The 13141-nt window shown below is 44.0% G+C and overlaps 1 protein-coding gene across 14 annotated transcripts in view; it reads right to left on the bottom strand.

Moving 5' to 3' along the window:
* Positions 1 to 6480: 6480 nt before the first annotated feature.
* THRB (thyroid hormone receptor beta) overlaps positions 6481 to 13141 on the bottom strand; it is a 174228-nt gene continuing 167567 nt past the window's right edge. For all 14 annotated transcript variants that reach the window (XM_071735509.1, XM_071735516.1, XM_071735510.1 and 11 more), the window contains one exon: positions 6481 to 12161. In XM_071735509.1, the coding sequence (XP_071591610.1) occupies positions 11920 to 12161 (242 nt within the window). In that variant the 3' untranslated portion in view covers positions 6481 to 11919. The remainder of the gene's footprint in view (positions 12162 to 13141) is intronic.

Here is a 13141-nt window from a genome sequence, read left to right as displayed (position 1 = left end):
ACCACACTGCAAGGCAGGCAGTGGCCTGGCAGTGGGAGAGAAACCCTCATGACGTGACTTAAGCTTTTGGGGCCAAGCTGATCTGCACAGGACAATTAAAGAAGTCACTGAATGGAAAAGCACCTTCTTCACAGGCAGTCACAAAGATCATAGAATCATAGAAAGTTAGGGGTTGGAAGAGACCTTGAAAGATCACCTGGTCCAACCCCCCTGCCAGAGCAGGATCCCCTACAGCAGATCACACAGGAATACACCCAAGTGGGCGATGAATGTCTGCAGGGAAGGAGACTCCACAACCTCCCTGGGCAGCCTGTTCAGTGCTCTGTCACCCTCATGGTGAAAAAAATATTCTTCCTAATATTTATGTGGAACCCCCTGTGCTCCAGTTTATAACCATTGCCCATTGTCCTACTGTTGATCACCCCTGAGAAAAGTTTGACTTCATCCTCCTGGCACTTGCCCCTTACATGTTTATAAACATGGATGAGGTCACCCCTCATTCTCCTCCAAACCCGGCTCCTTCAGCCTTTCCTCATAAGTTCCACTCCCTTCATCATCTTGTTTGCTCTGTGCTGGAATTTTTCAAGCAGTTTCCTGTCCTTCTGGAACTGAGGGACCCAGAACTGGACACAATATTCCAGATGTGGCTTCACCAGGACAGAGTAGGGGGGAAGAGAACCTCTCTTGGCCCACTAACCACCCCCCTTCTAATGCACCCCAGGATGCCATTGGCCTTCTTGGCCACGAGGACACACTGCTGGCTCATGGGCATCCTGCCATCCAACAGCACCCCCAGGTCCCTTTCCCCTCTGCTGCTCTCCAGTAGCTCAGTCCCCAACCTATCCTGGTACCTGGGGTTGTTCTTTCCCAGATCTGACTTTACACTTGGCCTTGTAATGCATAAATTTCCCCCTGTCCAACTCTCCAACCTCTCCAGGTCCCTCTGAATGGCAGCACAGCCTCCTGGAGTGTCAGCCACTCCACCCCGTTTTGTGTCATCAGCAAACTTGCTGATAGTACATTCTATCCCCTCATCCAGGTCACCAATAAATATATTGAATAGTACTGGTCCCAGTACTGACCCTTGAGGGACTTCACTAGAAACAGACTCCCAACTCAACTCCATCCCATTGACTACAACTCTCTGGCTTCTGATGGGCTTCCCCTCTGAGGCACCTGGCTTAGACACTCCTTTGGAGCCGGGGGCCCATTCCCTCTTCCTGCTCCTCCAGCAGCAGCAGCTTGGACACCTCTTCTCAGCTCCTGCTGTAGCTCAGGATCTCATCCTTCACGCCTGGTTGGGAATAAGTCAGCCGCTCCCTGCCCACCAACCTGCCAGCGGGAAAAGCTCCTGGGAAAAGTGCCACACAGCACTCATCAGCTGCCCACTGAGTCTCTCTGCTCTCTCTTTGGTTCAGGTAGCTTGAGGTTGGTAGTTCCTTCCCACGGGAGGGCATGCCCTGGGTCTTTTTGGAATGGCAGCAGAGCCAGGGCCTCTGTGGGTGTGTGAATCAACACTGCCCCACGGAGGACTGGGATGTGTTGGTTCACAGCAAGCCCTGCCAGGAGAAGGTTAAAGCTCCTGGGTGCTGTGTCAGCTTCACTGGCACACCTCTCAGAGAGGCTCTGAGGCACCTATTAATGCCCCACATCATCAGCTCCTCAAAGCACACACAGAGAAAATGGCCTAATTCTTACCTATGGGCACAGAACAGCCAAACGCAGGTGAAGTCCTGCTCTCAGGTGTCACACTGGAGTATCTCAGGCTACATCTGTGTACATTTGGTTCTTCAGGGAGCTCAGCGATGCCTTTGCCCTGCATGGTCTCATAACCAAAGAGTGTTTGATGAGGGGGATGTGGGTCTCAGGGATGAAAGAGTCATCCAGAGTGAAGTGAGGGGCTTCACTCCTTCCCATGAAGTGATGCTGTCAGCCCCTCATGCCTCTGGACATGACCATGGAGAGATGGCTCACAAAGCACCTGGTGCCTGGGGAGCACGGGCCTCTTCCCACTTGCCTCAGGTGCCAGCACAGAGCAAGTGATTTGCACTTCCAGCACCAGCTTCTCCATTTCAAGGACACCTTGGGCATCATGGAGAACAGAAAATGACACTTGGTAGTTGTAGTAGGAGCGTCCAGCAGACCATCAGCTTCGAAGCCTTGTGCTCCTGGTCAGCAGGTGAGGAGCTGGGACAGGACTGTTTAACTCTGCTGTACAACCTGATATGCACAACTCAAGTGCTGGCTGAGACGTGCTGTGGGACATCCAAGTTGTTCAACCTGGCCATGAAGGTTTAGTGCCTATTGCTCCTTCCTGCAGCACACTTTGTCTCCCTACAGCCCACAGGAATTCACCAGCTGGCGCAAGGGCTGCTCCTGCCACAGGAGGCCTGCACAGGAGGAGATTAATTTGTGCTGAAGTTCTCCTGGTGTGCGAGCTGGAGGAAGGCTGCCAAGGAAGCAGAGAAGCAGAATCCATCCCGTGAAGGAGGCAGTAGGTCCCTCCTGCACAGGATAACAGCAGCACATCTGAACTCTCCTCTGGGAAGTAACAGGTAAGGCCATTCTCCCTCTGCTCCTCAAACTGGCTTGTCAGCACTGTCCTTCTTGTTGCTGGGGTAGGGTGTTGGGGTGTAGAGATGCAGTCCTCAAGGTTTGCATCCACCACTAAGGTCCAAGCCCTGAGCTCTCCATGGGGTGATGCAGTCATCTGCCTTAGAGCAAGACTTCACACCAGTCCATGGAGCAGGCACTGACCACAGGAGAAAGCAGACAGCCCAGGCTGTCATTGGGTCCAGTGCAGGCACTGTGGCCCACACAGGCTTCTCCAGCCTGGACCAATTTCTCCAGCAAATGGGTCTGAAAAGGAGAGGGGCCCTAAGATGCTATCAGAAGGCACTAGTGGTCAGAGCATGCAAGAACTGCACTGAGAGATGATGAGGAGAGGTGGAAAAGGCTGCCCTGATCAACCCCAAGTGCTCAGCATGAGGGGACCCAAGGCACACAGGAGGAAGGGGGAAGACACTGGTGGCTGATGCCTGTCAGACTCCTTGAAGAGGACAATTATTCCCATCCAGAGGAAGGAACTCATGGCAACACCAGGCTATTGAGACAGATGTTCCCAACCTTTTGCTGATCCAGTCCTCTGGGGTGTACCTGGTTGTGCATCTTTCAGGCTCTCTAATGCTCACATCTATTGATTCTGACCAGGTTGGCCAAGATGTGCTGTCATGGATTAAGCTTTTTTGTGTCATAGTAACCAAGCACATTCTTGTGCCTTTTGTGAAAGCAACAGACAGTACCTGTGATCTCCTCTACGATTCATAGGAGCAGGGAACAACTTCACCAAGACCACAGCTTGGCTCTCACCTTTTGACATTAGCTACAGCCCTGGCTTCAGGGGACACAAGATTTGGCCCCACAGGCCCATTAATTATTTCCAGCTTTGTTTTTAAAATTTGACTACACATGAAATCAACATGCTTTAATCTTCATGAAGTGAGGGTCCCAGCTTGATGGACCTATAATTAGTAGAGCAAGAGCAGGAAATGATATTTGACCCTCCAGCTTCTCTCTGTATCTTCCTTACAAATTTAACACCACTGGTCCTCAGAGCACAGGAGCTAAGCAGACCCTGGTGCAACACAGCAAAAGCCTTGGCACTTGGCACTGCTGTTCTCCCACACTTCAGTAAACACTGATCCAAGGTGCAAGGGTAGCTTACATTGCCTTTTCCCAAGAAAGGATAATTCTGGAAAGAGAGAATAATAATCTGAAGCCAGCATGCATGTTTTCATCATGAGCAAACAAAACTAGGTTGTCTGGACCATGTGAAGTCCCTGAACATGTTGTTTTTTTGTGATCTTTCTGTTCTTCTAGAAGTGATGGTTCTCCTTTTTTTCTCTTGAATCAGTGTTTTATCCACTTGCCAGGAATTGTCTCATCCTCAGATTTTATGGGGTTTTCTTTTTCATGTCTTTGACTTCTTTTTATGTTCTTGGGTGCCTTCTCCTTAGAGCAGAGAATATGTCTTTGAGATTTCACTTTGGACACGTTTTCAGCCTTGGCCAACTGCTACTGAAATCTTATATACATATTCAGGTATGTCCATACACATATTCAGATATGTCCAAGCTTTCATTTCCATTACATCAGGCTGTGAAACTTTCTGCCTCTCTAGTTTTTTCAGCAAATACAAACTTCTTTCCCTTTTTGCTCCTACCTCTTAGCAGGGAGATAACAAAGACCTTGCAGCTACATATGTCACATACTTTTTTGCTTTTAAATACTGTTTGCTTCTGGATTTTGCAGAACTGCTTTTTGTTTCTTGCAGCTAGAGCATTTTTGTTCAGTGACACTGCTTAAATCTTCCCCCATACCCACTCAGCCTCATGCAAATTCAAATTCCTATGGCATTTGGGAAATTTATTACTCGTGGTTTTGCTTTTGATTTGCTGTTCTTTTCTACTTCTTTTACACTGTGTTTTCCAAACACAATCCACTATAGATCATCTTGTTTTCCCTGGTTCTGCACAACCGGGTACTGAACTTGTAAAAAGTTTTCAAGCTTGCGACTTTCCAGGGCACCACAAGACCAGGACATACTCAGAGCCTTTTTTTTCTCCCTTTTGAGACCTCTGACTTGGGGATCCTACAAATCTTTCAGTATTCCCTGACTTCATCTCTCCTAAATGATTGAATGGGTCTTCCTCATTTAAAAAAAAATTCTTCTTAAAATCTGCTTCTTGACCTTGGCATGTGTTTTCTGGCCCATCTTTCTTTTTGACTGCCAAGGCAGCTTGGGCCAGTACAAGCAGGGCCAGTCCCGTCCCGTCCCTCCCCCCCAGATACAGGCATGAGAGAGGAGAGAAAGATGTTCTGTGACCCAGTCTGGAAAGAGGCCTTCTCTACCTGGTAAACTCCAAAGGAGTGGTGCAATATGATTTTCAGAGTGGAGAGACTTAGCATTTGCTTATTTCAAAGGTATCTGCAGTTACTCTTCATACAAAAATGCTTAATTCCAAAACCTTTGATGCTGTGTGTAACATCTCACATCACACATGACCATCTGTAGAAGACACATGACTGATTGTTATATTCCTAAGTTCACACTGAGAAAATCATTCAGATGTGGCTCAGTTTTTGAGGGGAGAAAACCCCAACCCACTGTCAGGAGGAAGGACAAACTTCAGCTACATGTTCACCAACAGGCTCAGGGTGAGCAAGGTGGCTTTTGAGAGTCTGAGAAGACCCTCCTGTGGGCAGTGCCAGTGCTCAGAAGGGAACACACCACCTTTTATCTCCTTCTCTGCAGTGACAATCATGCACTGAAGCAAATACACGTGGCTGCCAGAAAAGTGGCCTCTCCACAGATATAATGATTTTTTTTTTAAAAATGCAGACCTCACCGCTACAAAGAAAGCCTAAAAATGCCACAGACAATTCACTGGGGGCTGTGGGAAGAACGTTATTTTTTCACATCCAGTAAACAAGCTCTTTCATCGATCCAGAAATGGTCCTGAAGGGCCTGAGCAGCCCACATCACAGCTAAGTCAGAGCAACCCCACCAGAGGCTTTGGCAAGACCTCCTCACTCAGGTGCCTGAACTGACAGGCTTGAAGGGATTTAACGTAAGGCAGGGCATGGATTTCCTGCCTTCCTCAGCCTCCTCAGGTGGAGCTTCTGCCTTTGAAGGCAGCCCTGTTCCCATGGGCAACTGTGGGAAGAAACCCTTGAGAGGTTGTCCCAGTGCTCCACAGGGACACCAAGGCTGGCGTGGGAAAGGCTCCCGCCAATGCCTGGCAGAGGGAGGTCAGCATCCATCTGAAGTCTCCCTGCACCTCACGTGGAAGGGGACCAGGATCAGGAGCTGGGCAGTCAGCCAGTAAATGCCTGTGGAAATCAGTGTGAAGCAACAGCCTGAAAGAGGTTTCCATGTGGGACAGGCCAAGAAGCCATTTTTGATGCAGGTGCTGGGTTTTGCTTTTCTGCCTGAGGGGAATGGTAGAATTGGAGGAGAAGTCAAAACTGCAACGGCATATGAGAAGAACAGAGAGACCATGTGAATGAGGAGACATTCTCTAACATGGAGGACATGGAAGCATGGAGGACATGGAAGCAGCCTATTGCTTTGTCATTCCCATCTGCACTGGAAATGGAGAAGGGAAGAAAGGGTGTTCCCTTAAAAAATTATATTGAGTGAGACATAAATGAAGAATCAGATCACTGGAGTGAATTAAGTTTGGCTGATGTGAACAGCGGGGAAGTGAAAACCTTTGTCTGGGTGCCCAAGGGAGAGTGGAGAGGAGATAAGGTATGAGGTATGTGATGAAAGGGATTCAGGAGGTTAGAAATATGAGTAGGTTATAGCCAACAAAACATGGTACTCTGGGTCCCACTTTTCCTATTCCAGCAGCTTGGAAGTGTGTGACAGACCTGATGAAGGAGCCTGGAACAAACAGAAGGAGACACCAGGACCAATTTTCAGTTATAAGCTTTTTCTTTTTTAGAATTTAAGCTTACACAGTTATCTATGCCCACTATATTCATAATTACATTTTAATATCTGCATACAAAAGCTATGTAAAAATTATTTTCTTCCCCCAAATATACAAATTTTCTCTTTAGATAGTTTAAAACATTTGTGATCACAGATTTTTTTTCAATATATTTTAGGCTGAAAAAATATTACCAATCTAGCATAACTCTTAACACTGTTTGCAAAAAAAATACATCATCCAAGGTACTTTGTTTTTTATCGTAGGGTGTAATGTTTGCCTTACCTCAGGGCATGAAACTGATACAAAAAAAAAAAAAACAAACCCAAAACCAAATAAGCAAACCCCACAAACCTCATAGACAAAGTAAGAAGTCCTCCCAACCAACTTCATAAACACAAATAAACAATCCAAACCACCCTTCTCTTAAAAAAAATTATGAATGACTAATTTGATGTATTTTTGAGCAAACGAAAAATGAAAAGCGCTAAGAAGAAGGAAAAGAGAAAAAGAAATTACAGTATGTCAGCTAGTTCATGCCCTGATACTATCTTTACCAACATTAAATGTGTAATTAAATAAAGTGTCTTTTAATGTTTTACATTGTGCTCAGTAATTTACATAAATTTAATCTACACCCGGGTGCTGATGTAGATTTACATTTGATTGTCTTGTGCATAAACAAGGTTAGCTTTTAAAGTAGGTAAACTGTGCAATGGACAGTCACAAACATCTTATTACCTGCACAATATTGCTTTTTGAAGGCGACATCAGTCAATGTGGATACACACAAATAATGCATACTTTTTGCATTTGCTAACATCTATACGACACACTAAAACTTTGTGATAAGGCCAAACCTTTTTTTTTTTTTGTCTTTAGTTTTAAAGCAAAAATATACCATAGTAAAAAAAAATGTGCTCACACCGTTTTGAGACTTTAAGTGGAAAATAAATCTCTATCACACTAGAATAAAATTCTCTCTATAAAATTTAAATACGAATCACTTCATTGCTGTATCAAAAGGAAACGTCTGGCAATCATTTCCAGATGATCACAATAACAAGACACATTGAGAGGTCCTGTTGCCTCTTCCTTTGTGAAAAGATAAATGTTGAACACTTTCAGTTGCTCTCACAGTGAGAGGAATACGTTCCTTGGTTGTGGATTTTGATTCTGTCAATGAAAAAGGTTTAGCCTTAGGAATGCTGGCTACATCTCAAAACCGTAAGATTGATTTTTATAATTTATGATTCATGCAGCAAGAAGTCAATATGACACATACAGGTTAGAGTTCCATAGCATAAAAATACATCACTAGCAATGACATGCTCTGCTTGTGATCAACAGCCCTGTCTTGGCAGATTTCTGAGAGAAATGGTCTCTCTGGACAGTTTTTATTTCTTCTTTCTAATGCCTGCCTCTGAAGAAGCAAGCTGTCTGCTCAAGGATGATTTTGGACCTTGGAGGTCTAACTCTAACATCTACATTTTGGCAGAATGTAAACAAAAATCATTATCACACACTATATATGTCATTATAAATATCATAACTTAACTGAGATTACACATGAAATTAATATCTAAATGCACACGTTACTCAGGGCAAAACCATGACCAAGTGACAATCAGGCTTGACAGGAAGAATCTTCTATGTAAGACCCACACAAAGACCACAAAGCAAACATGAGAGTTACATGGCACCATCAGAAACAAGACTCTGGACTGCACTGGAAAGTGCATCTTTGTTATTTCACTCAAAAGGTCAGTTCTACAAAGGGTGCTGACTGCAGCACTGACATCTGCCACTCAGATGGTCAAACCAGTGCCTCAATGCCACCATGGCTTGAGACCACTGGTATTTAAAAGCAAGGATGTCTTTGCAGGACTCAGGTCAGTAGCCACTGGTAAGAGTCTGCAAGAGCATCCTCATGTGTTGCAGTTTTGCTCTCATGATCATACAAATCAAGAGTCATACTCAGAGAGTCAATGAAGTCACAAAAAGTAAGACTGGTCAGAGATCAGGGGCCATTAGATGTCAATACATCAAATCTGTCAGACTAAAAGCAAGGTCTTAGTTTTCAATTGAGGAATACTACTAATCCCTCTCTGTTAATCAACGCCAGATTCCAACTTATCTAAAAGGCTAGAAAAGTATGTTGATGTATGTCCTGTCTGCTTAAAGCACTGTCGTACCTGTCAAAGTTGGTTGCCTGATTTTAGGCACTTCAGTCCATCTGCAATCACCAAAGGAAGGAGGTCCAGTTCTTCTGAACTCTGATTAACTGCAATTCCGAACTGCATCAGCAACTTTGGAAGTCAGGCCAGGAGCCTGGATGGCTAAAGGCAGCTTACATGCCTAAATCCAGACATCCATTCATGTGATGCATTTAAAACCTCTGTAAATCACCATGGTAGGACTTGGGGACAAGTTGCTGTATGAGCAATGATTTTTACAGCAGCCAGTGTGCAAAGTTGTAATTCTCAGTACTCTCTCAAACTGCAGTTCTGTCCAGGGCATTTCAGGTTCTTTTATCTCTTGCTGCTTCCCCAAGTCAATGCTGTAGCTCTCATATTTCTTTCTAACCTCTGATCTTTATTTATGTTTTGATTAATGCAGTCCTAACAATCCCAAGTGTTCAAAGGCTGGCTGTGAGGGCCCCAGTAATTATGAGCTATGTCACTGTCGGGTAGTGACTTCTCACCTAAATAATTAACATTTAGACTACTGGTTTTCTTTATAGCCCAAAGGATAAGAATTGTTGACCTTTTTGAGAAACTGAATCTCTCAAGCAGCAGCACAAATCCAGGAACCAAAGCTCTGAAAAATACATGAAGCATCATGGACCTTGTTGTGAGATCATTGTGAATACTATTAGGAGAAAAGTTTTTTTTCTCCTGGGTTTCATCCACAGCCCAGTGAAAAGCTTGTACACAAAGTCAAGCTCACATTTAGCCACCAGGTGAGATACTTGGCCTGGCTTCAGGAGGAACTCTGTGGTCAGATCTGTAGCAGAACTGAATTCCTGAAGACATGTACATTTTTTTTCTCTTTTCAAGTCACCATGGGTATAGATGCAAGTAATGGATTAGCTGTTTTTTTTGTTTTACCCATATGTTATCAGTTCCCTGTCAAGCCTCTGCTGAGCCAGGTATCTTGCACTCTTCACTGCTTATGGATGCTCCTTATCTGAGATATTGCATGAGTACATGCAAGTTTATCACATTGTCTGGCTTCTTGTTCCCTAAAACTAGAAAGTTTCTAACTCTTTGCCCCCAAGACCTAGTGCTGTAGAAGGAATTTGGATAGAGACTGATGTTGTTAACTCATATGCTCTGAGGTGGAGCAAACACAGCCCACAACAGATGTTCTTCAACTTCAGCAAACATTTAAGGACAGATTTCCAGTTTTCTGTCTTCCTTGCTACCTGCAAAATAAAACCTAAACACCCCATTGTGCTTTATATACTCACAAAATTGTGGGTAAAAGTCCCTAAGTGCTCACAACTAATTGCAGGTGCACAAAAGAACAGGGAGAACAAAATTCCACGTCCCTGAAAACATAGCCAATAGCACTCCAAATATTTTATCAATAATGTAGGGAAAGAGAGGTGGAAAGAATTTAACCCCTGACACACACATGCTGTGTTCCACCTACAAGTTTTCCTGAGTACCATGTTTTCATGAGGGATTAAACACATATATGGGTTTAGACAGGCCACGAGCTATGAAAGTTAACACATCGACTCCAACAATGCCCACTGACTTGCCAGGCAAATATATCAATAAATAGCAGAGAAAGAAATTGAATGCACAACACAAAAGAATGTGGGGTATGAAGAAGTGTGAAATGCGTGAATTCTCTGGCTCCCAGGAAGAACAGCAGGATGCTTTTGATACACCACACAAATTCAGAGAATGGATTAAGTATATGAAGGTTATAAAACCCAGGGACAACACCCTTGAATGAAGACGGGTGACGGAGAGGAACCTCAACCTATAATGCCCTCATCACCGGTCTCCAAACATTCCAGGACTCTGAGTACTGGCTTGCAGATTTTGGCAGCAGGACATCCTGTCATTGCTCAGCTGGGTTCCTGCTAGTGGAGTTAGTGGAAATAAATTAATGGAATCAAGAGAGAGTTTAGGCAAAGGAAACACACAGAGACACCAAGGAGGGAGAATCTAGCTGATCAACACACATAAACGCACACATGCACAGGAGAGGGTGAGAGATGGAGAGAGAGATAAAAATATGGAAATAGGTTTAAGACATCTGCTGAAGATTTGTAATTATATATATATAAAATTATATATATCTACGTGCATATAAACTTTATATATATATATATATATATAAACCAAAGGATTACTGCCAAGCAACACTATTTGTACTACTGGGATAAAGCTGTACAGACTTGAGTGTCATTAATAACCCAGTTGGTTTCTGTCCCATTTGAAGGTCACCCTGTATGTTTCGTTCTCCTTGTTCTCATACTGTGAGCATTCACATCCCTGAATAACTCCTAGGAATGCCTGCTAACCTGTCAGAGAGCCTTCTCCTTCAGATTGCTGACTTTTCCACACATCTCAGAAAAAGCAGACCTCTCCAATCTCAAGAAAAGCACATCAGAGGATCAAATTCCCCTCCTTACTCCAAGAGACCTTCCAGTGAAGTTACCTGGAGTTCAAATACAGAAAGAACTGAAGGCTCTTACTTCCTTACACACATGGGAAAAAAAAAAAAAAGTCAGTCCCTCTAACACTGCACTATTTTAAGTACTTGAATTATGGGGCACAGTTAAACTCTATCTGCTGAAATAATCCTCAGATAATGATGGAACTGTGATGATGATGGACATTCCTAGATCAAAACAGTGATTGTTTGAATAGAAACAACTATGAAGACTGGAAATTTCATCTCATTAAATGGTCACTTACTCCCTGCAAAATGAGGCAATAAGACAGAATTATCAGGGTCGAATTAACAATAGCTGTTTTAACTTTGCTTGGAGGCCAATCTATTTTCTGCCACTTCAGTTTCTCACCCATATTTTCCAAGCAATGATGTGTGTGAGCTGGTGACCACATAAGTGCTGGTGTATGAGGCTGGTCTGTTCATATTTTCACTGCTAAGCTGTCAAAGCATTCACATCAAAGGACTGAAGAACAAATTGCAATAGTCACAAGTACCTGCTTTAAAGGGACGTCTTCATCCATGTGTACACAACTGCCCCCCAGCAACCCCAAACGAAAACCCAAACCAAACCCCAACCCCACCTCAAGAAACAGAAGAGAACGAAAAAAAAAAAACCAAAACAAAAAAAAGGAACAAAAACAGAGGTGAGAAGAGCCAGGCAACGGGATGAAATGACAGCCAGTAGTGCGACGGGGCGGGGGGGCGGAGAACCGCTCCAGTCTCTCTAATCCTCAAAGACTTCCAGGAACAACGGAGGGAAGAGTTCTGTGGGACACTCCACCTTCATGTGCAGGAAGCGGCTGGCATGGCAGGCTCCGATCATTCGCAGGTCTGTCACTTTCATCAGCAGTTTTGGCCAAAAGTGTGCAACGTGGTGTTTTCTGTAATTAATGTAGTGTTCGAACGCCAGGAGGAAACCCTCTTGGCACTTCTCTATCCTCTCGACACAAACAAGGCCTGGGCGATCTGCAGGTATAAAGAAGTAGAATTATCATTATTACTCATTCACCTTAATGAATTCCTGATCGAAACCCGGGAAAACCAGGACAATTCCGCTGTTAGGAAAGCAAGGAAGGAGACCAAGGACACCTGGCTCTACCATAAACAACTTTAACCCTGGGGACCTCGTTTATCAATTTTATGCCTGTCAAAACAAGAAGATAATCCTTTTCTTCATCCTTTGCCTGCTTTGCCCATTTAGAATACAGCTGTTAGGGAAGGGTTTCCTTACAGTGACTAGAACACCAGACACTTGGTCTTCATCTCTTCTATCTACATCTTTATTACAAATCAACACATACAGAGAAAAAAAAAAAATTTCCTTGTCAGATACCTAAATTACAGTTGTTTCCCATATATTTCTCTACAGTCTGACCAATGCTTTGAACAACCTTTGATCCACAGGTGAGCTGCAAAGGAAACGGTTATGGAGCACTCAGGAACAACAAAGGACAAATTTTTGGCTGGCTGTCTCAACCAGCACCCAAATGGGCACTGGAAAAGGTCCTTTCACGAGTCAGTCTCCAGGAGACTCTTCTAAGAAAGCAAGTCCTCTGAACTGTCTTCAGAACATGTATCCCTGTGTAGGGAACTAAAAAGAAATCAAAATGTTTTGACTGGGAAGGTCAAGTGCTGTGTTGTGATTAATGTGGAAAATTTTCTGTTTCAGATGGAGTAATGCTTGTAAATCACTGTCTGTGTACTGTTAGTGCCCAACCTTCAAAGTGGTCTTAAAACAAAACCTTGCCAAATCTGTCACTGCCCAAGAGTGGAATTTCCTCTTTGGGCTGGCAAGGTCAGTGGAAGCATATCCGAAAACATACTTTATCTGAGCAGGGAAAAACTCTATGGAAAGCACATGAAATGGTTCGTGTTGCTTCTGTATCACACAACCAAGAGACCAGTTGCAAATGGTCCCACTAGCAAGCAGTGGTGCCATTGAGCAA

This window comes from Heliangelus exortis, chromosome 2 (assembly GCF_036169615.1).
Source record: "Heliangelus exortis chromosome 2, bHelExo1.hap1, whole genome shotgun sequence".
In the NCBI taxonomy this organism is placed as follows: Eukaryota; Metazoa; Chordata; class Aves; order Apodiformes; family Trochilidae; genus Heliangelus; species Heliangelus exortis.
This window is presented reverse-complemented; position numbering and strand designations above follow the sequence as displayed.